The sequence below is a fragment of the Aquila chrysaetos genome, chromosome 24, assembly GCF_900496995.4.
Source record: "Aquila chrysaetos chrysaetos chromosome 24, bAquChr1.4, whole genome shotgun sequence".
Taxonomy (NCBI): domain Eukaryota; kingdom Metazoa; phylum Chordata; class Aves; order Accipitriformes; family Accipitridae; genus Aquila; species Aquila chrysaetos.
The window spans coordinates 9803958-9828201 of NC_044027.1; the positions used below are offsets into that span (position 1 = coordinate 9803958).

At 44.6% G+C, this 24244-nt stretch overlaps 1 protein-coding gene across 5 annotated transcripts in view; it reads left to right on the forward strand.

The window, feature by feature from the left end:
- The window catches only part of LOC115335127 (discoidin domain-containing receptor 2-like), a 63407-nt gene that overhangs the window by 30130 nt on the left and 9033 nt on the right, over positions 1 to 24244 (forward strand). For all 5 annotated transcript variants that reach the window (XM_030000379.1, XM_030000377.1, XM_030000378.1 and 2 more), the window contains exons 3-14: positions 3886 to 3988; positions 6178 to 6406; positions 10161 to 10308; positions 10518 to 10623; positions 13348 to 13534; positions 16845 to 17091; positions 18119 to 18211; positions 18740 to 18897; positions 19152 to 19347; positions 20549 to 20793; positions 23405 to 23526; positions 23907 to 24104. In XM_030000379.1, coding sequence (XP_029856239.1) covers positions 3886 to 3988; positions 6178 to 6406; positions 10161 to 10308; positions 10518 to 10623; positions 13348 to 13534; positions 16845 to 17091; positions 18119 to 18211; positions 18740 to 18897; positions 19152 to 19347; positions 20549 to 20793; positions 23405 to 23526; positions 23907 to 24104 — 2032 coding nt within the window. The remainder of the gene's footprint in view (positions 1 to 3885; positions 3989 to 6177; positions 6407 to 10160; positions 10309 to 10517; positions 10624 to 13347; positions 13535 to 16844; positions 17092 to 18118; positions 18212 to 18739; positions 18898 to 19151; positions 19348 to 20548; positions 20794 to 23404; positions 23527 to 23906; positions 24105 to 24244) is intronic.

The following is a 24244-nucleotide window of genomic DNA, read 5'->3' on the forward strand; positions in this document are numbered from 1 at the left end:
TGAGGATTCCTTTTGGTGGTGGTAAATACGGAAGTTAGCACACCTAAATATGCAGGAATAGCTCCCCCACCACCAGATCCTGGAAGGTGGGGTGGGCTCTGAGCACAGTGCTGTGGTCCCACCCTCCTGCAGTAATCTTTTCCACCAAGAAATAAGCATGTAGCTTTGCTCACACTTCTCAGTACTGCCTGTGACTGGCTTAAGCAGCTTTGCCTTCTCAGCTCCCACAGCTGCTCAGCTGTCTCTCTGCCCCAAGGGGCCATTCCCTGTTGTTCCCAGCCAGACTCCAGCACACCCATAGCCCAGCTGGTGCTCCTCGGCTGTGATGCCTACAGGCTCCATTGATTATGTTGACCTCCTGATCTGTTCCAGGAGTGGTCTGAAGCACCTCCTGCATTGCCTTCTAAACTGAAGGGACTGCTTTGTGGATGATTTCAGACCTATGTAGGAAAGATCCTGTGGAGTCCTTTTGCCTAGCATCAGTTGTTTGACCTCACTAAGAGAGGTGAGCTAACACTTTTTTGAGCTTCAATGTATCCTGTCTGCATGACATGAGTGCTTAGGAAAGTGTCAGTGATATCTGAGCAGGAGTCTGGTGGCACCTAAACAGAAGCCAAGGATGGTTTTGCTCGAGAGGATGTGCATTTTGCTGAGATCCTCATGCTGCTTGTTTTGGCGAGAGCCACAGCCACCCGTAGAGTGTATCCCTTGATGCCAGGGACACTCTGGCTTCCATCTGCCAGCCCTGGATTTGTGAACAAATGAGTTTTGTTAAGGGTTGCAGTAAGTCCCCGTCCCCCGGAGCCCTTCCCAACTAGCTAGCTCTCTGTCAGGCATTGCTGTAGGGTGTGCACTTGACCTTTAAATAAGGTGTGACCAAACAGGACTCCTATTGCAGAAGCACAAAAACACTTTCTGCTTTCAGATGATGACCCCACCCTTTTGGAAAATCTTCAGATATTTACCCATAGTTCAGCAACATACTAGCTTTCCAGCAATAGATCAGATAGTACTGGTCTGTGATGGGACAGGTAAGAGTGCACAGTTGAGGCTAGTTTGGTTTACGAAACTTACTGTTCAGTATCAGAGCAGGGTTAGAGTTCTCGGTTGGCTTTCAGCAGCCACAATCATCATGTCTGATCCCAGTCAGACACCAGCTACGTTCCAGTGAATTCTTCTGTAAACAGGCCTCTTAAAAAACCTCAGACATATGAATTAATGTTCTGGGTGAGACCAGAGGGCAATCCAGCTTGGTGTCCTGACTCCAGCAGGGTCCCATCTCTGCTGGTTCTAGAAGAATGCACAGATAGGCAAGCATGCAGCAGTGCTTTACCCCAGGTATGCTTTTGGCTCACTGCAGTCTGCTGCTTAGGAGCTTTCTGAGCTAGCACTTGTGTATTTGCTTGTGCTAGCTGTGAGTTTGTCTAGCTGATTTTTGAACCCATGTGAACCTTTGACATTCGGAGGCCTTAATAGGTTAAGGATGCATATGTTGTTTTTGAACTCTGCTGCCTGATCTTTTGATGCCTCCTAGTTCTGGTATTTTGAGAGGCAGTGAGTAATTGTTCAGGATATAAATAATCTTTGTCATACTGCACTTCAGTAATCTCTTTTGTAATGGTGAGGCTGCTGATCTTTCGTTTTGAATAATCTGTGTTGCCTTCTCTGCCTTTGATGGGAGAAGGAAGGAGTAAGAGCTTGTCCTGGTTTCAGCTGGAATAAAGTTAATTTTCTTCCTAGTAGCTGGTATAGTGCTGTGTTTTGGATTTAGGATGGAAGAATGTTGATAACACACTGATGCTTTAGTTGTTGCTAAGCAGTGTTTATACTAAGTCAAGGACTTTTCAGCTGCTTATACTGACCTGCCAGTGGAGGCTGGGGGTGCACAAGAAGCTGGGAGAGGACACAGCCAGGACAGCTGACCCAAATGAGCCAAAGGGATATTCCATACCATATGACATCATGCCCAGTATATAAACTGGGGGGAGTTGGCTGGGGGACAGTGTGGCTTGGGGATTGGCTGGGCACCAGGTCAGCAGGTGGTGAGCAATTGTATTGTGCATCACTTGTTTTGTATATTATTATTATTATTTTCCCTTCCTTTTCTGTCCTATTAAACTGTCTTTATCTCAATCCATGAGTTCTACTTTTTTTTTTCCCCCTGATTCTCCCCCATCCCACTGGGTGGGGCAGGAGTGAGTGAGCAGCTGTGTGGTGCTTAATTGCTGGCTGGGGTTAAGTGATGACAGAGCTCTATTCCATATCTGACTGGCATCTGACCATGAATACAGACGGTGGTGTAATGGTGTTTTCTAGTTTTTTGTATGTATTCCCATAATTTGCTTTTTTCTATATTAAATAATTGATATCATCAGCAAACATTGTCACCTCAGCACCCATCTCCTTTACAACATTATTTAGGAATATACAGAACATCACACATTCATTGGTACTGAGCCTGACAATAGCTGCAGCCAAACCCTATTGAAACAACCTCTGTTTGCAAACATTTCTACATTGAAATCTGTCAGGTAGTTATTTGGCCTGTGGTTGTTATTCTCTGTGGTGGTAACAACAAGGTGGGTTTCATGCCTCTATCTTTTCTTGTAGCTTCTGAACATGGTGAACAGCTTTATCCAGGTTTGGTACAAGGGTAGCAGTCCTGAGATACAGAAATGAGGAAGACACCCAAGGCAGTGCCCTCGCTGAGGGAAAGGCAGGCGGAACTGCTGATATGGCAGCAGGCAGCGCAGCAGTGAAGATGTCAACTGGCATGCATGCCACTCTGGAGCGACTGAAGCACATGCTGGCACTTGTCTCTGTCACTGCAGACAGGGGAGGAGCTGGGGCTGTTGTGAGCTCAGAGGACAAAGAAGAAAGATCTATAGGAAAGTCCCATTTCCTTTTTTTCTGGGACTTGCCATTGACTATGTTTTTGCGTTTTAATTGTTTCATGATTTAATCGCATATAACTTTCTTTTTAAATCTCCTGTTGATGTCAGTCTGACAAAAATAACTTGCTTGCCTGTTTTGAATACTGAGCCTTAATGAACACATTAAGATTTTGAGTTTTCTGAAACATCTCTAATACTCCAAGACATATTTAAAAACTTGTGTCAGGGGAGAGAGCTTGGCCAGCTTGGATTTGTAAGCTACATCTGCACTGTCTCTGGTGTAGTGAGCCGTATTGAGCTTGTAGAGCTCCGTGGCTTGAGCCAGTTGTGTCTGTACTCTCTGGCAGTACCAAGTTTAAGAGTCTTCTCAAGCCTGGAGAGAAATGCTTGCTCCATGTGAGGCTGGAGGCAGGGAACAGACTAGGATGGGGCAGTGTGGATGGTCAGGGGCTTGTGCTCAAGTGTGAGCTCTAACCTGCAGTGACACGACACAGCAGATGTTTCCATAAGCTAGTCTAGTCATCTGTAATAGAAGCTGTTTAACTTCTCACTTGTTACTGAACTGGTGAAAATAATTGTTCCTATTTGAATGCAAGTCAAGCATCCAGTTTATTCCAGAAGGAGAAAAATCTTTTAACAAATACTTCCATTTTATGTTGCATCATTATTGATAAATAATTTTTCATTGTAAAATAGGTCTGTACAACCAGTAACACTAGTATGGTTTGGATTTCATGTTCTTAAAATGTTTCTTTGTGAAGTTTTTGCCTTGCCAGGACTCTGCTGAATGATATTAACTGTGAGTGTATTTCATTACTTACAATTTCAGTTTATGGTAATTATGAAGTATTTCATCCTTTTTATTTGCATTCTCTATTTTATCATTACCATGTTTATTCCCTAGGCATGATAGCCTTTTAATTAAACTTGTCTGGTGATTTAGGAAGAATTGGTACTGATCTTTTTTACTTGCTTGTGTTCCCATTTTCAGCTATATGCCGTTACCCTTTGGGTATGCATGAAGGGACAATACGAGATGAAGACATCACTGCTTCCAGCCAGTGGTATGATTCCACAGGACCCCAGTATGCACGGTAGGTTAATCTCTGGCAAAAAATGTAATCCTTTTTTCATCTAGATATCCAATATGTGATTGAGGAAGAAGTTCCCTCACCCTTAAAGAAACCTGTTTGCTTAGCTTGTTCACTGCTTCTATGTTAAATCTAATTAGTGCGTACTGAAAGACCAAGAGGCAATGGTCTTGGTCACAAGCTGTAATACAGGATATTCTGATTCAATATTAAGAAAAAAAAAAAAATCCATCCCCATAAGAATGAAGTGATGGGACAGGTACCCAGAGAGGTGATGGTGTCTCCAGGCCTTGAGCAACACACTGTTGCTTTGGAGTTAGCCCTGCTGTGAGCAGGAGATTGGACTAGAGACTTGCAGAGGTTGCTTCCAACCCTCATCTTCCTATAGTTCTGTGAATAAATCTCTATATGGATTTGTGACTTATAGGTCAGCTAGAGACAGTGCCCCTGGGATTCTTGTAGAGCGCTTTAAAGTAAATCATAGGAAATCATTTACAAGGATGAACTTTTCAACTGCATCCTATTGAGGAAATGGGCTCAAAAACCTGGAAACTGCAGAGTTAAGGAATTGTTAAAAAGTAGCTAAAGGATTTTCTTTCAATGTCAAGCAGTACTACAGTCTTTCTCATAAGCTTGGCTTTTCATTTTTTGTCATTTCATTTCTCAAAGCTACTAACTGATGATTTGCAAAATACTTAAAAATGTAAGTTTCCTTAGAATTGTTTATAATGATGATACCAAACATTCCTACAGTTTTGGTGCAAGTTAGATGTGAATTTCAGGTTAACTGTGATACTTACATTTTTATGATGAATTTGGGCAGTTCAAAATCATAGAATTCTCCTAGTGCTTGATTTTTTTGTTTGTTTGTTTTGTTTTTAGTCTGTGGTAAAGCAAAGATGCTAAGTGTCGTGTTTTAATGGAGTTTGAACAAGCCTGTGGTTCTGAAAGCTGGGAGACTTACTTTCTTCTGAGACAGGGCTTATCTCCAGTTCTGCAAATACTTCAGGCATCACTTACTATCTGTTACCATCATCTCTTTGCCAGGGCAGCTGGATGTCCACAGGGTGAAGATGTGAAGGCACCCCTCCAGCTGACTTCATTTTGTTAGAAGTCATAGTTGTCCTATGCAGATGTCTGTCCCTGTCATTTCATAGTCACCCTTCCTGCCTTTCTTAGAACTTCTTTTACTTGCCACTTCACTGTAAGAAAGACTTGCACAAACAGCTGACCAACCTTAGACAAAAATCTTCTCTAGCCTGTGACTTGACCTTCAGTGTCTCCTGAGTACTGTCTGCCTTGATGCAGGGGTTGGCACTCACCGATCCCATTAGTTAGAGACAGGAATTGCTGTCTGAAAGATAAGGGCTTGCAGTTTGCTAAGAAATCCCTGTTGCTAAAAAGCCTATGTGGTCTTTTTGTGTCTGGATAAATTTTTCACATTTAAAACTCTCACCACCTTGTGGCTTGCACAGCTGAGCCTACAGAAGCCTAGGTAAGGCAGTGTTTCCTTTAGTGGCTCCACCTGCTGATTGCTACAACACTCTGCTCGGCATGCAATCTCCAAGGGTAAAAACCTTAACCTTTGCAGCTGGTGTCATAATGTTCAACTTGGAAGCAGACCTTTACATCGTACACCTAGCAGTGTCCTGCACAAGCAGCTCTGATGAATGAAGGAAATGTGAAAGATGTGTTGAGATGACCCAGAATAATTTGTAGATGGGCAGAGCTTTTCTTTCTAAAATGTATTTTTAAGATTGCTCCTCTTTGTGCCTGTTAGAGCTGTAGCAGGTGGTCAAGCAGAGGTTCAGGCCTTACTCTATGGGGTTTAGGAGAAGTGAGTATGCACTTTACTAGCAAGGTGCTAAAGAGCATGCAGTATGCAGTTACCTACTGAGTAGCATAGTTGTTTCTGATCAACATGGAAGTATGTGTCTGGGAAATAAATTACTTCTAACAGTTAATGAAAGATACCTGAAACTGAGGGAGTTGTTCTTAACAGGGCAAAACTGGCTACAGGAGTCTAAGTCTCAATTGACCATCACCCTGAAGGGGAGAGGTATTTGCTAGCCAGCTGTCAGGTCTCACTTGCTGATTTGGTTTCTTTCTCCCAGTTCTCAAAGTTTCAAGGTGTTTCCTCAGTTACTGGGAAGGCTGGATCCTTTTTTTAATGTGTGTGGTTTTCCCCTCAGGTTACAAAGGGAAGAGGGGGATGGAGCCTGGTGCCCGGCTGGCTTGTTGCAACCAGAAGATGTACAGTTCCTTCAAATTGACCTGCACAAGCTCTTCTTCATTACCTTGATTGGGACTCAGGGACGGCATGCCCGTGCCACAGGCAAAGAATTTGCCCGTGCTTACCGAATTGACTATAGCCGCAATGGAGAGCGCTGGATCTCCTGGAAGGATCGTCAGGGCAGGAAGGTGAGCGTAGTAGGAACTGAATCATGGAGCACACAGTCATAAAGAACTAGACTGTAGAAGGCACGTCCTCTACGTACTGCCTAGTGCATCGTACTTTATCCTGACTCTTCTGTCAGGCATTTAGCGTCCTCTGCCTTAGTGCTGTGTTTGCTGTGATGTTGGACTGTTATTCCCCTGACCTAATCCCCCAGATCCCAGCCATTGCCATCACTGAAAACTGTGGCTCTTCATTACCTTTCTGTGTGTGTTCAAAATATCATGTGAATGTCCCTCTACCAGCCAGACACTTCTAAATTGGAAGCTGCAAAGCAAATGCCTGCTTTGTGATTAAAAAAAGGGAGGGGGTGGCAGGGAATGGAGATGAGTTTCTTGATGAGTGTAGGGAGCAATGAGGAGGAAGGATTTTAGAGGGTAGGAAATGTGCTGAGTGCACACACTCAGAGATGCTTCCCTGCTCACCACAGTTGTCTCCTGCTATCTCCAGACTTGAGCACACAGCTTAGCACTGGATGTGCTCTGGTCATGTTCATAAGCCTTTATTAAACTTTCCCTGGGAAGGAATCCCCTCTCTCATCTGCAGCTCGTCTGACCTGATCACCCTGCCTCAGGCTGGCTTGTGGAGTCTGAAGACCTAAGCCAGACTAGAAAGGTACTGGGTGTGGTGATGTTTTATGGCACTGGGGGTGCTTTGGAAGTCACAGTGGGGTCTGTATTGCAGTATTAGGTAATAGCTTCTAGCTTGTTAATGAATTATTTGCTCACTCAGACCTTTGACTGGCTATTTGGCCATTACCATTATCTTGCCCATCCCTCACATTTTGGTGTGTGCTACAAACACTGTGTTTGCAGGATGGGAGGGGAAGTTTAAACTCCATGGGGTTAACTGTTCTTTGTCGGTACTTTCTTAGGTGAAGTCTGTCTGCATCTTGAGTTATACCAGAATTCAATTGGTTACACTGTCCACAAGCAGCTAAATGCTCCTTGTCTCCCACCCCAGTCCTGTGCAGAGCAGTGTTCTTGGGCACTCAGGATTGTGTTAGTGTCAGGTGTTATGATTTAGTATGGGTCAATTTTTGCAAGATCTCCCTAGGCCATAATAAGGTAATGAGCATGTATTCAGCTGTGTTATGATGCTATAATTTGAGCCATCCTCTATTCTATTCTATATATGTGGAAGTACACATATATTGTCAGTGTGTGTGTATCTGTTCCCCATTGCATGAGACCAAAAAGTTTTCCCTCCTGGTATCCTTAGAGAAGATGCTTCTGCTCCTCTGTTCCTGCTGCTCTGGACATACAGAATGGGGTGCAATTCCTGCCATTTCAGCTCCTCTGAAAAGTGGCTTTCCATAAAACATATTTTTCAAAATGTGTCACCAGTAACATGTCACATATTCCATTAGTGAATCCATATTTCAGAAGCACTGCTGTCTGGTCAAATAATTTGGTAAAAATGTCCTGTAAAATCATTCAGACCTTGGAATGAGGTGCAGATGGAGGTGCAAGATCCTAATCTACTTATTTGTATGCATTAGGAAGGCCTCTTCCAGTCCTGTGGTTGATAGATGCCCAATCACTGATATTTCAGTGAGACTATGTGAGCCCATCTTGGTACGTCTCTGTCTAAGGGGATCACACAATTGGTTTCAGTCAAAAAACCAAAGTAAGCCCTTCACTGTGCTGCTAAGTTTCAGACAGGTAGTACATGATGCTTCTTACCAGTAAAGTCACCTCCAGCTTTAATTTGTTCAGTAAAGGCAAAGAGTCAATTTGGGGTCCCCTTGACTCTAACTGACACCGGTTAAGGATGGTCCTCCCCATTGGCACTAATGTTGCATGGCGCAGCACCATTAAGTCTTGGTGCCTCATCAACTTCTGGTATCAGCCACCTACAGTTCTTTGCCAGCAGCACCGCTTTGTTCTTGATGTTGAGAACATTGGCATCAGTAGCAGCCAGGACTGGAAACTGGTGCTGAGTTTGTTCCACATACGGCTAATTCACTTCGGGTTTTTTGGCCCTGAGAAACTGTGTGCTCAATAGCAGCAACCCCACCTTGTGGAGGTGCTACGCAAAGTGCATCTTCTCTTTTGCTTCTCAGAAGATGTCTGTACAGGACAGGTAAAAATGTCAGCTCTTCCACTGTGGAGCTGGTTCAAAGGTACCTTTTTCTGAGGGGGGTGGCTGAAGCTTTCTTCCTTTTACTCTGTCCAGCACTGCGTCCATCTAGGACTTTTTGGCTTGACATATCTGCCACCTCAGAGATTCCCTGCCAAATAGTCAACTCCAGAGGATCTGTCCAACTTCTGTGATGAAGATGTGAGATATTCTGCCATATGTTGTCTGCTCTTGGGTTTTATCTCCTATCAGCAAGGTCTTGTGGAGCCAGCAGAGGTGGCTTCCAGGCCCCTTGTCTTAGGCCGTCTGATGGCCAAAAGGGTTAATCACTGTCACTTGGTTCCAGAAGGCAAGGATTACTTACGTGTCCCTAATTCACTGGAAGAAGTCATGGGTGTTTCTCCTAGGAAGAGGGATATTAAGAGGCTGCAGATTTAAAAGCCTGTTGAGGAGCTGAAGAGGATGAGGAAGCAAGCTTACTTTTTGGCTTTCCTTCTGTTTTGTTTGGTCAGCTCCTGGGATTGTGCACCTTTGTAGAACTGTCCAGCCAGGTGCAGGAAGCTGTTTCACAGCTATCCCGGTGCAGTCCAGTAAGACCACCAGATGTGGCTGGCTCTTCTTCAGGGAGATGCGGTCTTCGGAGTGGTTTCTTTTTGTGATACAATAAGGTCTTTCACTCCTCGATGGACTGTCCAGCCACACTCACTCTCTGGAGATCTTCTCTGCTGCCATGAAGACAAAGCCACCTTTCTGCTCCCTTGTTGGCCTCCCTCATCTTTTAAATTGCCTGTACATCAACAATTGCAATCTACATGGTCTTTTGAGTAACCTCAGTCTCTGATTCATCCTTCCCACCAATAGCACCTTTGAGCAGGAGCCCTCACACTTGTAATTCAGACTTTTGATATCAAAGGTGTTCTTATTTTGTTTCCATAAGTCCAAATCCTTTCAAAAAAATCTCTTAGGCATCTTGTGTCCACTGCTGGGGGACTGACAGCTTCAGCTGTTTCTGCATACTGACTGTCAAAATAAATCGTGGACTGTTCCCAGAACCATAGTGAAACTGAGGGGAAGGGGAGGGTGAAAGTCCGTGCCATATCAGACTGTATTTCAGCAGGATGGGGTGACTGTGGTAATGCTGAACACTTCAGTTCAAGACATCTGTGCAGCTGCTTGCACTTTCATCCCCCAAACACTGCAGCACCTCTGGAATTTTGTTGGCTTATAGAGAAAGGACATCAGGACCCTCCACCAGGTAACTAGTGATGAGGGCAAGTGTTCAGTTGCCTGTTGTTAGAATGTACATGGAGACTCACTTGAAGAAAGAGAGGTTATGTACTAGTAACCGGAGCTCTCTGCAACATACAGTCCACATGTACATTCATCTCCCACCTGCCTTTCTCCTCTCCCTCAGAGTACTGCCTGGTATGGGTCTGCAGTGGACAGGAGGTGAAATGGCAGCATCCTGCACCCTGTAAGCCATGTACCAGGTAGGAGGAGGGGAGCAGCAGCAGCTAACCCTCTGCAGATACTGCACGGGAAAGCTCCCCAGTGTCAAATGATAGGGTACAAGTACACCCCTGTACAAATGAACAGCACAATAGAGAGAAGTTGCTAGTAAGGATCTCTCTTCTCCAGGTGATCCAAGGCAACATTGATACTTATGACGTGGTCTTGAAAGATCTTCGGCCTCCCATCATTGCTCGTTTTATCCGGGTGATTCCTGTGACAGAGATGCCAATGACTGTCTGTATGAGGGTGGAGCTCTATGGCTGTGTCTGGTATGGTAAGTAGCAATTTCCATGCCTGTCACTGGAAAGTAGTCCTTATACAACGCTGACTGGGACTCACCTGCGTCCCCACATATGCAGAGGGAATCCCAGGCCCACGGAACTGCTTCTGTTGGTCCACATCATAAATAAAAGGATCATATGGACAGAGATGATGGAAGGCTGCTGCTGCTGTATTTCTGAGGTATATGGCCTTCTTTTTTAGATGGTTTGGCATCCTATAGCATCCCTGAAGGAGGGACAATAGCGGCTCCTGGCTTCCCCATCGTTTATCTGAATGACTCGACCTATGATGGATACCAGGAGCGCAGGTGGGAGAAGTCGTCCTGTTCTCTCTCGGTCACTGTGCAAGTTATCTCTTCTTTCCTACTTGCCCTGTCACTAGTATCTTGTATCCCAAATACTTCTTTGAGACCTCCAGAGCTGCAAGCTAACCTACTGGTTTTCCAAAGCATTGCAAGTTTGTTATTCCAGGCCCTTTGACACGTTGTTAGTTGCTGTTTTTTAAAGGAGGGCATGGGATCAGGATGCATCAGATTAATTTCCCCCAGCTCACAAAGGCTGGCAGAAGAGAAATAATTTCTTTGTTATTGGAAGTTGTTGTTGCTTCTCTTTAAAGAGAAGAGTGTGTCTGTATACAGCTAAGTGCTGTCTTTGTTCATAGCTTCCATCCTTACATGATGTGATGACACAGTCCTGGTGTGTCCGATTGCCTTAAAGCTCTCCTTATTCTTGGTCTCTAATTGTGACCATATTCATTGCACTGATTTCTTTGTTGGTTCAGGTATAGCCTTAAGCTGTTGTTGATACCGCAGACTGTAAGGTGCTGCTACTCTTTTGTTGCCCCAGATTGGAGTTAGAGTGCTGGCTGGACCTTCTACCTGTGCCGTCCCAGTGTCCCTGGAGCAGAGGAAGGTCCTTCCCCTCTTCATTGCCTTTGTTGCTTCTGCAGTTTGACATCTGAAATGCATTCTCTAGCAGACTGCATCTTAAACTGTTGCAGGAGGTCTCCAGGGTAAACTGGGCATCCGAGAAAGTGCGCAACACCTGAACTCTAGGCCTGCACTTGATACCTGTGAGCTTCTGGACAGATTTGAGATATTGTTTTTGAAAACAGAGCTCTGATGGACTTGAAACAACTTGGAAAACTGCATCACTCCCTGTGAGAAGCTCCAGGTCAGCAGAGGCACCACTGCCAATGTGGTATGAGAGGAAGGTGGCCGATTACTCACTGTAAAGATTTCTTGGGTATGATGCTTTTCCAATTTGGAGTCAAAAAGCCTAAAGTAACTGGATTTTGACAGCTCATTACAAGGTCTGTTAATTTTTCACATCACTGAGATTAGTTAGGTAGGTTGGCATGTTATTGACATTTTGAGGCGTCTGGTTAACCTAATAGTTGGCTTTCATGGAAGGAGAGTTCATTAAGAGTCTGTATCTGAAATGTTAAATAACTGGCTGAACTTCCAGACATTTAGTGTGACCACTTTCTTTGCTATAAGTACAGATTTGAGTGTGTTTCAGCAGCTTGAAACCTCAGACAAACTTGGGCATGGGTATCCTCTTGAGGCAGCATATTCCTGCCCATGCAGGAATGTGCCTAATAAGTGATCTGACAGTGTCTCTTCAGTGACCTGGTGTCATCCATTGACTTACGGTGCTTTTATTATATGTCCTGCTTCAGTTGTCATTAAAGTCCTGAAAATTTTTAGTGTTGCCTAAAGTTTTTTTTATGCTTAGAGGTGATTTTTGTAAACTTATTTGTGTTTTTTCATGCTGGAGGTTAAAATAATGGGTTGGAAAGTACATTCTTCATGCTTGTAGGATGTTGCAAGATACTGGGTAACAATGTCTTTATACGTTAATATCTGATGCTTTCAAGCTGAACTGATACAGTAGAGATTGGATATTAAAAAAACAAAATAAATTTATGCGCAGAAAGATGTAGGTGTTGCGCTCAGCTGTCCAGCACTAGCTGAGGAAGCTGGCCCTGCTGGGGAGTGTCAGGGAGCTACAGATGTAGGCACAAAACCCAAAGTGCTAAGCAAGGATTCTTTCAAACTCCTTAACCTCTAGGTCATGTGCCTGACTGGCCTGGAAGCAAGAGTCTGCCTCTTCTAGCTGTTAATCCTGTTTTGGAGTTCAAAGGCATGCATACCTGTGCAAATTCTAGTTTGAGACAGGAGGGCTCACCCGGAATGGACTTGCAGAGCTTCAGTGCGTGTAGCAGCAGCCCAGCCCAGGTTACAAAGACTGCCTAGAAGCAGCTGAATGAAACAGGTCCAGGGAGCAAGTTCAGGCACTAATACAGCTGAACTGTTTGCACTTCCCTGCTATAGGACAAGGGACATGCCAGGGATGGCTCCCAGAAGGCAGGTGGGTCAGGAGTGTACCACATCTGGCATCATCTACTCTGGGACAGTGCTGGAAAACTGTATAGTGGGCTCTGCACTCTCAGATAAGAAGTAGAATGAGGCAGGGTCCGCGGCAAAGAGTCTAACCAGCCTTGGAAATGGAGCTGGTAACACTCTCTACTTACACAAGGAGCAATGCCAGAAATTATCCCAGTTAGAACTGGCTGTGGCTGGGTGAGCTGCCCATGGTCTTGCTGTTCTTTTTCCTGCTTTTCTGTGCCTGCCTGCAAAACTTTCCCCACTGGTTCCCCCAGGACAGGATGGAGCAGTGTTCCTCCCATTCCGCTCCATGATGAAATGCTGCAATTAAAGCACTCTGTTTGGAGAGTATACAGTGTCATTTTCTGTAGTTTTAGTTTTGATTCTCAAGAAACTCTGCTTGTAGCTTGGCTTTGTCAGGCAAAAACTTCTGCCTTTTCCTAAGCAGGGAAAGATTTTAAGAGCCCAGCCCAAACAACATAAAGGTGATGTTGCATAAGAACAGGGAATGAGTTCTTGTCCAGGATGGGTTAAGAGTAATTAAACTAATGTTTTCCTGGTACCAGTTGAAGGACCCGCGTGCTTTCACATATGAGTTCTCCTGGCTGGTATTCTGCCTAACTGTTGGTTCTTTCTTGCTAGGCACTTGTACGGTGGTCTGGGCCAGCTGACAGATGGTGTGCTAGGACTGGACGATTTCACACAGAGCCATCAGTACCGTGTGTGGCCAGGCTATGACTACGTTGGCTGGAAGAATGAGAGTTTCAGCACAGGCTCTGTTGAAATGGAGTTCCAGTTTGACCGACCACGGAACTTCACCTCCATGAAGGTAGTCAGCGTTGTCACTCTCCAGCAGCCTGGAGTGGGGTTTGGGTCTTCGTGCTCCCAGGTTGCCTCTTTGGGTCTTCTTCCCAAAGCAGGAGGACACAAGGTGCCTGACAGCAGAGTCCACCGTAGGCAGAATTTGAGCAGCAGATGTCCCAAGTTTGCTAGTGTAGAAAGGTGAAGCAGGGGAACACTTGCCTCTCCAGAGTGTGGACACTCTCCTTCCAGTATTTGGCTTAAAGGAATAAAAAGCAGTCACCTGAAGCAGTGGTTAGGCAGCTGAAGATGGATTTAGGATGTAGGCTAGTTACTGCCTAGGGGCTGCCTGACTGACCTTTCAGGTAAAAGAATGTGGTTGTGCTTCCATTTCGACCAAAAATTTCTCTGGATGCCTCAATCTGTGCTTGTGCTGTGGGAAATTACTTAAACACACAGGAAAAGGATGAGCTGAACTTTGAGTCTGTAGTAAACAGCAGAATCTTTTACAAAGGATTGGTGGCTTTTCTTGTAGAGATTTCAAATGAAGGAGAAGCCACCACATCCTTAAGTAAATTTTTGGTGGTTGCTTACCCTAGTTTTATTTTGTCTATTTTTAACTTGCAACCATTGGCTTTTAGCCTGCTTTCACTGACAAAAATAAGAGTTCTGCCTTCTCAGAAATTTTCCTGCTTCTACACTGTGATTAAACCACTCTCTTAATCTTTGCTTCAGTAAACTAAGTTGGCTGAACTTCTCAATGCTTTCCCTGTGAGATCCAGGGTCATTTTTGTAGCTATCTTCCAATGCTTTCTTTGCCAGTACTCCTTGGGTATAGAAACCGGAACTGGGTGCAGGCTTCCCATCAAACTGCATAAAAGAATGGTACCGATTCCCTGCTTTTGGATGATTCTTCTTTGTTTATCAATCCTGTGATCATATTAGTCCTCCTAGCCAACGGATAGGGAGCCAGTATTCATTAAGACTTTGGTATCATGCTAAAAATCAGTTCAAAGTTATTGGTGTCCAGGGTAAAAGTCCAGTGTAGAAAGTATCACTTACAATTTGTTCCCAAGTTCACTACCCTGAAATGAGTCAATCCCGAAAACTTCAGATTATTTTAGGAAACTTTGATTTATTTTTTTCCCCATTTAATTTATTTTATTGCTAGTGATTCTGCAGTCTCTTTCAGATCATTGAAAAAGGTTGCAAATAACCTTGAGCTAGGAATACATTCCTGTTAGAAAAACACCTAGAGAAGAACTTGTGCCTTAAAATTTGTAAGACTTACTAGTTGCCAATTTTTAATCAAATTAATATAATTCATGAGTTCATACTATGTAAATTGGATTCAGAGGTTACAAGTAAATCAAATGCCTTGCAAAAGTCTGTCATGTAAACACAGCCGTCCTGATCAACCAAACACACAAGCTCGTAAAAATAGCTACTTCGTCTAGTATTTCATTATAAAGCTGTGTTGATTAGCTTAAATAATTCTTGATTATTTATTGAATGTTGCTTGTTTCAGCTTTGCATTTAATTTGTATAGGCTAGGTGGTCTGTAAATACTTTTTTGTACCTTCATACCTGTTAGCTTTATCCCAGTCTTCTGAACTTCACCAGTATCCAAAAAAGTATTAAAAATAAACGTTAGCTAATACTGCAGCTGCATTGCAAATTACTTAAACTTGCATATTGTAGAATTGGACTTTAGTAGGTGGTGTTTGGAATAGAAAGTGTCTCTGTATCAGTCCAAGATGCGAACATATCCAACTCCTGTCCAAATAGGGCACAAATTGTATATTGCAGGCATCAGGCTTTCCTGCCTTGTTATGGATGACTATTTCTCCTTATTGAATAACGTTGTCTAAGCTTCATCTGTTCCTAATTATACACAGATACCCTTCTTCTGTCTTTTTACTGCTCGTCAGGCCTGTCGTCCTCATTACTGCTTCACTGCTATTCACTACAAGACCTCGCAGAGGCCAAGTGATTAATAGGCTTCAAAGCTGCACTTAGTTTGGAAACTGTTGTTGTCGCAGTTGCTAATACTCCACAGTCATTAGGAAGTAATTTCTAGAGTTGCTAGGGAGGGTTGGATGACCGTGGCTATGAAAATGGAGTAGACTGAGGGATACCAAAGACTTTAAGGGTGACCTTATTCCTTCTGGTTCCTGGTCACTGTCTGCAGTGCCAAGATACTGTGGTCCAGATCTTCAGGACTGCATGGCAGAACTTAAACTGTCATGGTGATTTTTTTTGGTTTTTTGGTTTTTTGTTTTTTAAAAAAGGCGCAGGGCAAGATTTGCATTGAAGACAGACAGTGGAACAGCATAAAGGATCCTTACAAGCCTTGTCCCTCTTTGTGAAGCCTACTTCCTTGGAAGTGCTGGAGGCCTGGGAGAGTGCCACGTATTTGGTGTTGATGGGTCTGCAGTGCCGCAACCCAGGAAGAGGCAGATGTCACTTTTATGCTGTAGCTTCTTGGTTTGAGTGCAGCCCAAGAGCAGGAAAGGAGAAAGTTGCTACCAGCTCTTGGGAGGGTAAAACAAACCTCCCAAGTATGGAGGTGTGAAGTCAGCTTGAAAGCATTTTGTGAACCGCTTAGTCTGAAAGTGGACTATGTGGAGCTGTAACTCGGAGATGAGAGGATGCCTTTGTTTTAGTGAGATGTTAGCTTGGCAGTGTAGTGATTGCAGTTTAGATTCCAGCATCATTAGCTAAACCAGTGGTGCCATTGCAGCAGGGACAACCTGGCGATGAGCCACCAGGAGAGGTTGATGGATGCAGGGTTACATGATGGTTTTCTTAAAACTTAGATCCTCTGTTGTCTTCAAGGTGCAAGCACAGCAGAAGAGCTGCTGTATGTCAGGGGAATATCTTCTTGAGCTTGTACCATTTATTTTGGAAGAAATTAGCTTAGACTGCAGATGCTGAAGGCTTTCTAAAAGAGGCTAGAGCCCAGGTGTGGTTTTTCATTCCCCTCTTAGGATATATGTTCAAGGAGAATTGGTCTTTGGGGCTTTAGATTAGTACAGGGCTTGTTTGATTGATTTTTATATGGGCCTTTTGAAGACCCTGCCAAAATTTGACCATTAATGTAGCTCTTGCCTGTCAAGTTAAGAGCTATTTCAGAATAACTTTTTGCACTAATGTTCTCATTGCACACTACAAGTGGCTGGAGCTATACTGAAACAAGTTACTCATTCTGGGTTAGGAGTATTCATACAGGGAGATAATAGAAATAGAAAATCTTCATGAACAGAAAATCCATGAGGCTTGATTTATGTTTTAGTAGATCTTCCTCCAGTCTGATTGATCTATTCCCTTCTTCCTAGGTGCATTGTAACAACATGTTTTCCAAGGGGGTGAAGATCTTCCAAAAAGTGGAGTGTCTGTTCAAACCACGCCTGATTGCAGACTGGGAGTCCGAACCTGTCGGAGTGGCAACTGTCTTAGATGACAAAAACCCCAGTGCTAGGTTTGTGACTGTCCCCCTCAATCAGCGTGTAGGTAAAGCCATACTTTGCCGCTTCTACTTTGCTGACACCTGGATGATGATGAGCGAGATTTCCTTCCAGTCAGGTGAGTATTCCTTCAGTCAAGCAGATCTGGTGAAGGACAGAGAGCAAAAGAGATGATGTGGAGGTGCAGGACATGTGGGGTTAACATGAGTGCAGGGCACTGTGGGGCTACACGATGGGGAGGAGGAGGAGGTAGTAGAAGCACTGAGAGGGTTGGAAGGGCAATGCAGGGGCAGAAAGATCCAGTCTACAGTGGATGCTTTTCAGGCTAATATTGATGCACATGCGCAGAAGCACAACCAGGGCAACCAGAAATTGGACTATAGAGCATTTCTTCTTTTTGAGACAGTTGCCTGCTGGTTATAGGGTTGATTTTTACTTCTCTTTACCAAGTATTTTGTTATGAATAATTTAAGTGTATCTACAGATGATGATGAAGTTAGCACATTATGAAAAATAAGAAGCTGACTTTTTTTTTTTCTTAAAAAATTCTTAACTATGATGCAGAAGTCAGTGCCATGAGGTGCTTTAAAAGGCTCTAAAATGGAATGGACCAGAGTCTTGGAGAAACCGCCAGCACTGACAGCAAAGTGATCTAGCTATAGCTTCCTACTGGAAGGTCCCTAATCAGCTATAGTGAGATGACATTCCTGGGGAAGGAACGCTCTGATTGCAGCTTGTTGCTTATCTTGCTGATAGCAGCCCTTCCTGGCTACCCTCCGTCACACGTGGGACTTGGCAGACTCTTGGTCTAGGCTGGGATGGCAATTCTTACAATCATGCTAAAATGGAAAAAAGGCTCTTGCTCCAGTCCCGTGTGTGGCCAAGCTCAGGGAAGCATCCTACACACACTGGTGTTTTGCTGTGGTCAGGATGTACGTGCTGCTCAACGCAGAGGCTTGTTCCTGCAGGTGTGCTGGGAAGTGCTGAGTGAGCAGGTATCTCTGTTCATGCTGTTCATGACCTGCTGCACGGGTCTCAGCCCTGTCCTCCTTGGGAAGGCAGGGGTGGTGGTTGGGATTGGACTGACCACTGGTAGGAGCAGGGAGGTTGTTTGTTGAACTGACACCTTCCCTTCCCTTCCACAGACATGGAGAGTGTGAATCCTAATTTTGTTACGGTAGCCACAAGCACAACGGATCTCCTGGAAACAGAGTGCAATGTTACTGAGGGGACCTGGGGTAAGGACTTCTGTCACTTAGCTGTGCCAGGGCCTTAAGTGTTGGGGGATTTCACAGTAACATCCTAATTAACATAGTCTCTCCCTCCATTTCTGGAGATCCAAGTATGGCCTGGTTATTGTCCTCATGCACAGGGCTGCATCTTACAGTCCTCAAAACCTCAGCTATTTTTCCTTCCCTCAGCTGGCCAAGGCTGCCTCAGAGTAAGTGGGCTGAAGGCATATGTGCAACCAGTGAAACTCTGAAAACTGTCTGCTCTAATACGGATCCAGTGCAGGAATCTGTTCCAATGCTAAGAACAGTCTTTGATTGCAGAAGTCCGCTGCACAATTCTTAACTCCGAGCCTCCAAAAGGAGAATTTCTGATAAAAACAAAATGTGAATACAGCTAATGTTAATGCTCAGGAAGCTGCCTAAGATCTTTTCTGTACCAGACTGTAGGAAGGGACATGTAGGAGGTTAGCCAGCACAGGTAATAACCTGTGCTTTGTTAACTCCAAATTCTTCTTCATACCTCTATGATTGCAGAAACCACATCTTCAGTAACCAGCACCTGGATAGGAGAGAAAGCAGATGACTCCAATACCTCCATCCTCGTGGGCTGCCTTGTGGCTATTATTCTTCTGCTCCTGATGATTATAATCATTATTCTTTGGAAGCAGTATGTTCAAAAAAGGTTGGAAAAGGTAATACAATGGGGCTATTTTGCAAACACAAGTTCAGTACTAAGCATTAACTCTAATGAGCTCAAAATTATGTGGAAAGCACAGGGTTTCCCCAGCTCCATAGAGCATCTAAAACTCTGTTCTCACAGTAGGGGAGGATGCCAGCCCTATCCAAGATGTTACTGGAAAGTGCTGTGGCTGCAACCAATACATTACTTAACAACTGAGCATTGCCTCAGTGTTTGTTTTTTTTTTTTTTTTTCTCTCTTTTGCAGGCCCCACGTCGAATCCTAGAGGAGGATGCTACTGTTCGCCTCTCCTTCTACAGCTACACTATTGCCAACAACCAGACCCAGATCCACCAGTCAAATCCCACCTATGAACGAGCTTTCCCACTGGATTTGGAATATCACCAGCCAGCTACACTGCTCCAAAAGCTTCCAGAGCTCTCCCAAAGTGCAGAGGATTCAGGTAATGTAATTGTCAGTCTCCAGAAGTTATGTGTTTATTCTTCTATTATTTCTCTCAGATTTTAAAATGTGACAATTCTCACTAAGTGATTTCTCTGACTCCTAGGCAATACAATACTAACCTAGGCACCTAAGACAATATTCTGGAGCTCTGAAACTTTTTAGCATGTACTTTGGCAGATGGAGCACCAGCCCCACTAGAGGGTGGTGGCCTTTTACTGTTGTCTTTGAAGACTGTGTTTATACGTTAGCCAGGTCATCTTTTAGGAGCTCGTTTTGGCAATCATAGCAATCGCATGTCGTTCATCTCATTGGCTCCTTGGCAGTGGAGTTGCTGCCTGCAGCCCTCCTGGGCTGTCCAGACTGGCTGGTGGAGATGACCTTTAGCACCTTTTCCTGAAGCAAGGGCTCTTTGAAATTCTCTTAGAAAAAGCAGAGGGAAATGCAGCAGAGAATGTCAGTGGTGCCCTGGCTTCCAGCCCCTGGGGAGCTTTTGAATGCATGCAGAAGGGAATGTTTCCAACAATGTTTTGTACTCAGTGATGGCAGTGCTGATTAGTGAATGGAAGGGCAGTGCTGCATTCCTCAACCACTGACAGGTTGCTAAGATCCAGCATTATACTACACAGGGAGACTGATTGGATTGAGTCAGGATGTGAATTTGAAGCAGAACAAATGTTTGGTGTAATACTGACCAGAGAGTTATCCCATGATATTTATGTGAATAAGCTGTAAGAGGTAGTGTAGCTTGCTAACAGAGTACATGGAAAATGGAAACCTCAACCAGTTCTTGTTGCAGAAGGGAATCCAGAGCAAGTTTGACGTTGCAAACAACATCTCTGCGTCAGGTAAGGGGAACAGATCATATTTAGGATGAATCAGAAACAGGAAATCACTCCAGACTCATGCCTCCATGTCTGGGCAAGAACTTGAGCTCTCATAACTGTATAGAGCAGGCAGCTGTTTAAGATGAATTCACTGGCACCTCGCAGGTATTCTGGTGTCTGCAGAAGTGCTGCTTGTTCTGGTTTAAGCCCTAGTTAAAACAAAGCAGAGTTTTCCACCTGGGTGTACCTTGGTACAAGGTAGTAGGCATGCAGCTAGGCTGAATTCCCAGAGGTCTGCAGGACTGAGAGGAGTGGAAGCTGGGCCATACTGGTTTTAAGGGAGTCTGACTCTGCCTGTCTTTGGTTTCCCCTTAGTGTGCAGTGGGGACTATGCTGAGCCTGACTTGACTAAGTCCACTCCTCACCAAGGCTTTCAGAACAATGTTCCTCACTATGCTGAAACAGATATTGTCCACCTGCAAGGTGTGACCGGCAACAACATGTATGCAGTCCCAGCCCTCACTGTGGATTCGCTTACCAAGAAGGACATCTCAGTGGGTGAATTCCCACGGCACCAGCTGCGACTCAAGGAGAAGCTGGGAGAAGGACAGTTTGGAGAGGTACAGCTATTCTCTTCCACTTTTCCTCCAACAGAAAGGAGATGCCTGGCAGAGCTGAATCTTCTGAGCTGCCTCTCTGGCACTGCTTCATACTTGGGGGCTGAGGGGAGGGTTCTGCATACCAGTATTTTATTTAATACATGTCTTTGCATTGGGGAAAGCTGATGTCCTTTAGGATAGGCTTTAGAGGGCCCCATTCTGCACCTGTGAGGCTGCTGCTTGGTACCATATGAGTCTTTCTCAACAGATGAACTTTGCAAATTTTTTCTGTTCGCTGTCTATATCACTGTTTATGACCTTATAGAAAAGACGTGGGGGTGGGAATTCGGACTGTTTCATTGTCTTCCATGGACATCTCAAACATGGCTGTCACCCACCTTTAGGCATGTGAGTTTGAAAACTCTAGCAGTGACTCCAGCCAAGACAAATGGATCCTAGCTGTAAAAACAGCTTTCCTGTTAACAGATGCAGGTTTTGGTGGGGCTCTGCACGCTGGCTCAAGCAAAGACAGACATTTCCCAAGCACTGTGATGCCCTCACATATTCTCTAGCATTGCTGATTGCTCAAGCCCCAGTTTGTGTCAGAAGCCTCAGGCAGCATGATACATGCAACTGTCACCTTCCAAGCTTTCTCTTTACGCCTTGAGCTCCTTTCAAGCTGTGGATGTTTTCACCCTGCCTTTCTTCTCTCCCTGCTTCATTTCCACACTATCCCTAGTTCCATACTGAATAGGTCTTCCCCTCTCCTGCTCTCACTTTTCCACTGTCTCTTTTTTCTTCCCAGCTTTTGCTCACTCACAGCCTTAAATTCTGCCTGTCTACTACATTTTGACAAAGCACAGCCTTTTACTGACTGCTTCCTTCTCTGTGATGTGTCCATCTTTATCATTCCTCCCTTCTGACAACACGCCTTCCCTACCCCAGCCCATTCCCTGTCCCCCTCACTTCTTTCTGGATCATTCTGTGTATTGGGAAGGTGCTGACACCCTCAGCCTCTTCACCTGGCTGTCAGTGTAGCCCTTTCTGCTGTTGCCTGGATCCTGCCCTGTCTTGGGCTGTGCTCCAAAAGTGAAACAGAGAGGCTTTTTTTCTTGTTGTTTTGCTTCTGGTTTCTCCTTCCTTCTGATTCCTGTCCTTCTAATAACTGTCAAAGCTTTCTCCTCCTCCTCCTTTGTGTTGTCAAACAGCAGCAGCCAGGCTCTCCCATCTCCATTTTCCTTGGAGATTGATTCAGAGCCTCTTGCTTTCCTCACATTACAGGCTCTTTCCCTTTTACAAATGTGCTGCATCACATTCTTCCATCTCTCCTTCTCACCTCCTTAGTCTTTACCAAACTGGTCATCATCCTCTGGCTTACCGTGCAGTCTTGCTTCTAGAAACATGGCTCATTGCTTTTTTCACCTCACCACTCAGAGCTTCTTTCTCTTTCAATCTTTTTTCTTCCTTGCTCCTAACCATCCACTCCCTGGACTTGCTGACACATTACCTGCGCTTGTAATACATGCACTTAGTACCGTGGCTCTCTTTCCTATTCCTAGTCTCGTGACTGTACTTTCACCACAGCAGATTGCATTCTCCATGTAACTGCAGCAGCATCTTTGTACTTCTCGTTTCTGTTCTGTGGGTTTGTCCCATATTCTATGCTGTCTCCTCTTTCTCCTCACCATGCTTGTCACATTAGTTCTCGCTGCTTTCTTCATATAAAATTCATTAAGCTCCCATTACATTCCCCTCACTGCTGCAAGTCTTTGACTGACACATCCAGTCTACTCCCCTCCTCTAGTCCTTTTTCCTATGCCACACACTCGGGTCTGTCTACTTTCCCCACCCCAGCATCTCTTTTGCAATTCTCCATTTGAATATTCATTCTGATAACTTCTTAAGTGTCTTGTCACCCCTTCTTATACAACCTTGGCAGTAATTTTATGTTTTTATTAATTTATTTTTCTGAAGAAACTTGAAATTCTGTGTACTCATTAGAGTATTCACCTCTGGGTGAGGTGTTCTTGTCACACACACACAGACACATACACGGACACACAGGCACACACATGCTTTCATCCTTTTTTTTCTGGAATTAAAGGACTTTGGATAGCTGTCTAATTCCTGGATGCTCCTCAGTTAAGTTGGAGCAGTGACTCAAGCTGGGCTGCAGGACAGTTCTGGACTTGTATGGCTGGTGTGATGTGCTCTACATGCCAAACCTGCTGCAGCTGTGCTGTTTGCATGCACATGCAGATTAAAGCAGACAACTCTAAGCACAGTGGCCTTCCTGAACACCTCCAGTATTTGCTGGGCGAATTGGACTGCCCCAGTAGTCTACTGCACCAGTCTGCGCACATGCAGTAAATTCAGTGTGTTGGGGACACATCAGGCTGCAATACGTGTGTGTTCCTACATCATGGGCTATCTAGTGTATGTACACATTTTGTCCAGGATCTAGGGCCAACCTATGGGCTGTTTCTGATCAGAACAGTGTCACCTTCATTAGATCAGTCGCTTGGTCATTCTGCCAGCAGTGACCAAACCAGTGACCTCAATGTGACGTTGTTTTCCTCTGGTTTTCTGCCTGTGCATGCACTCATAGTTGCCTCTGCCTTCTGCCCTGCAGGTACATCTTTGTGAAGCCGATGGCCTGCTGGAATTCCTGGGAGTCTCGTCTACAGAATTCACTCACCAGCCGGTTCTTGTAGCAGTGAAAATGCTGAGATCAGATGTCAACAAAACAGCCAGGTAAGTGCATCCGCAATGCTGACCATCTGAGAAGGAAAGCAAATACTCTCCAAGCAACAGTTTCACATAGGTTAACCCTGGTGACTTCTGTAAGAGAGTGTCATGTGTCTCTGGTTTATGTTCTGTGTGTTCATGTAAGGAACAGGATGCAAGCAGGGAGTGGGGAATAGGAATAGACGTAATGTCAAACTGAAATGCTGTGTTAATCCTGTTTGCTGGGGAAGGGGTCAACGTTGAACACAAGCACAGAACCAGCTTTAAAACTTACTATGTGCAGAAGTGTAAATGTCTCTGAACTGAGATTTTCTTACATGCTGCTTCTGCTTTCCTTAGACAAAGGAATAGTTTAGGATTCAAACCTGTGTTTTCTGTTTTACAAGAAATGATTTCCTGAAGGAGATCAAGATCATGTCACGGCTGAAGAACCCAAATATCATCCGGCTTCTGGGGGTGTGTGTGCGTGATGACCCACTGTGCATGATAACAGAGTACATGGAAAATGGAGACCTCAATCAGTTCTTGTCGCAGAGGGAGATCTACAGCAAATTTGCCATTTCAAACAATATTCCCTGTGTCAGGTAAGAGGAGCTGCCCATCTTTGGGACAAATCAACAATACAGAGCTACCAGTTTCATCTGCTCTGTGCTCCAGGCAGTGGCCTTCCTCCAGCCCAGCCATTGCCATGGCACATACTGTGGACAGTAGTCCTGCTTTGTAT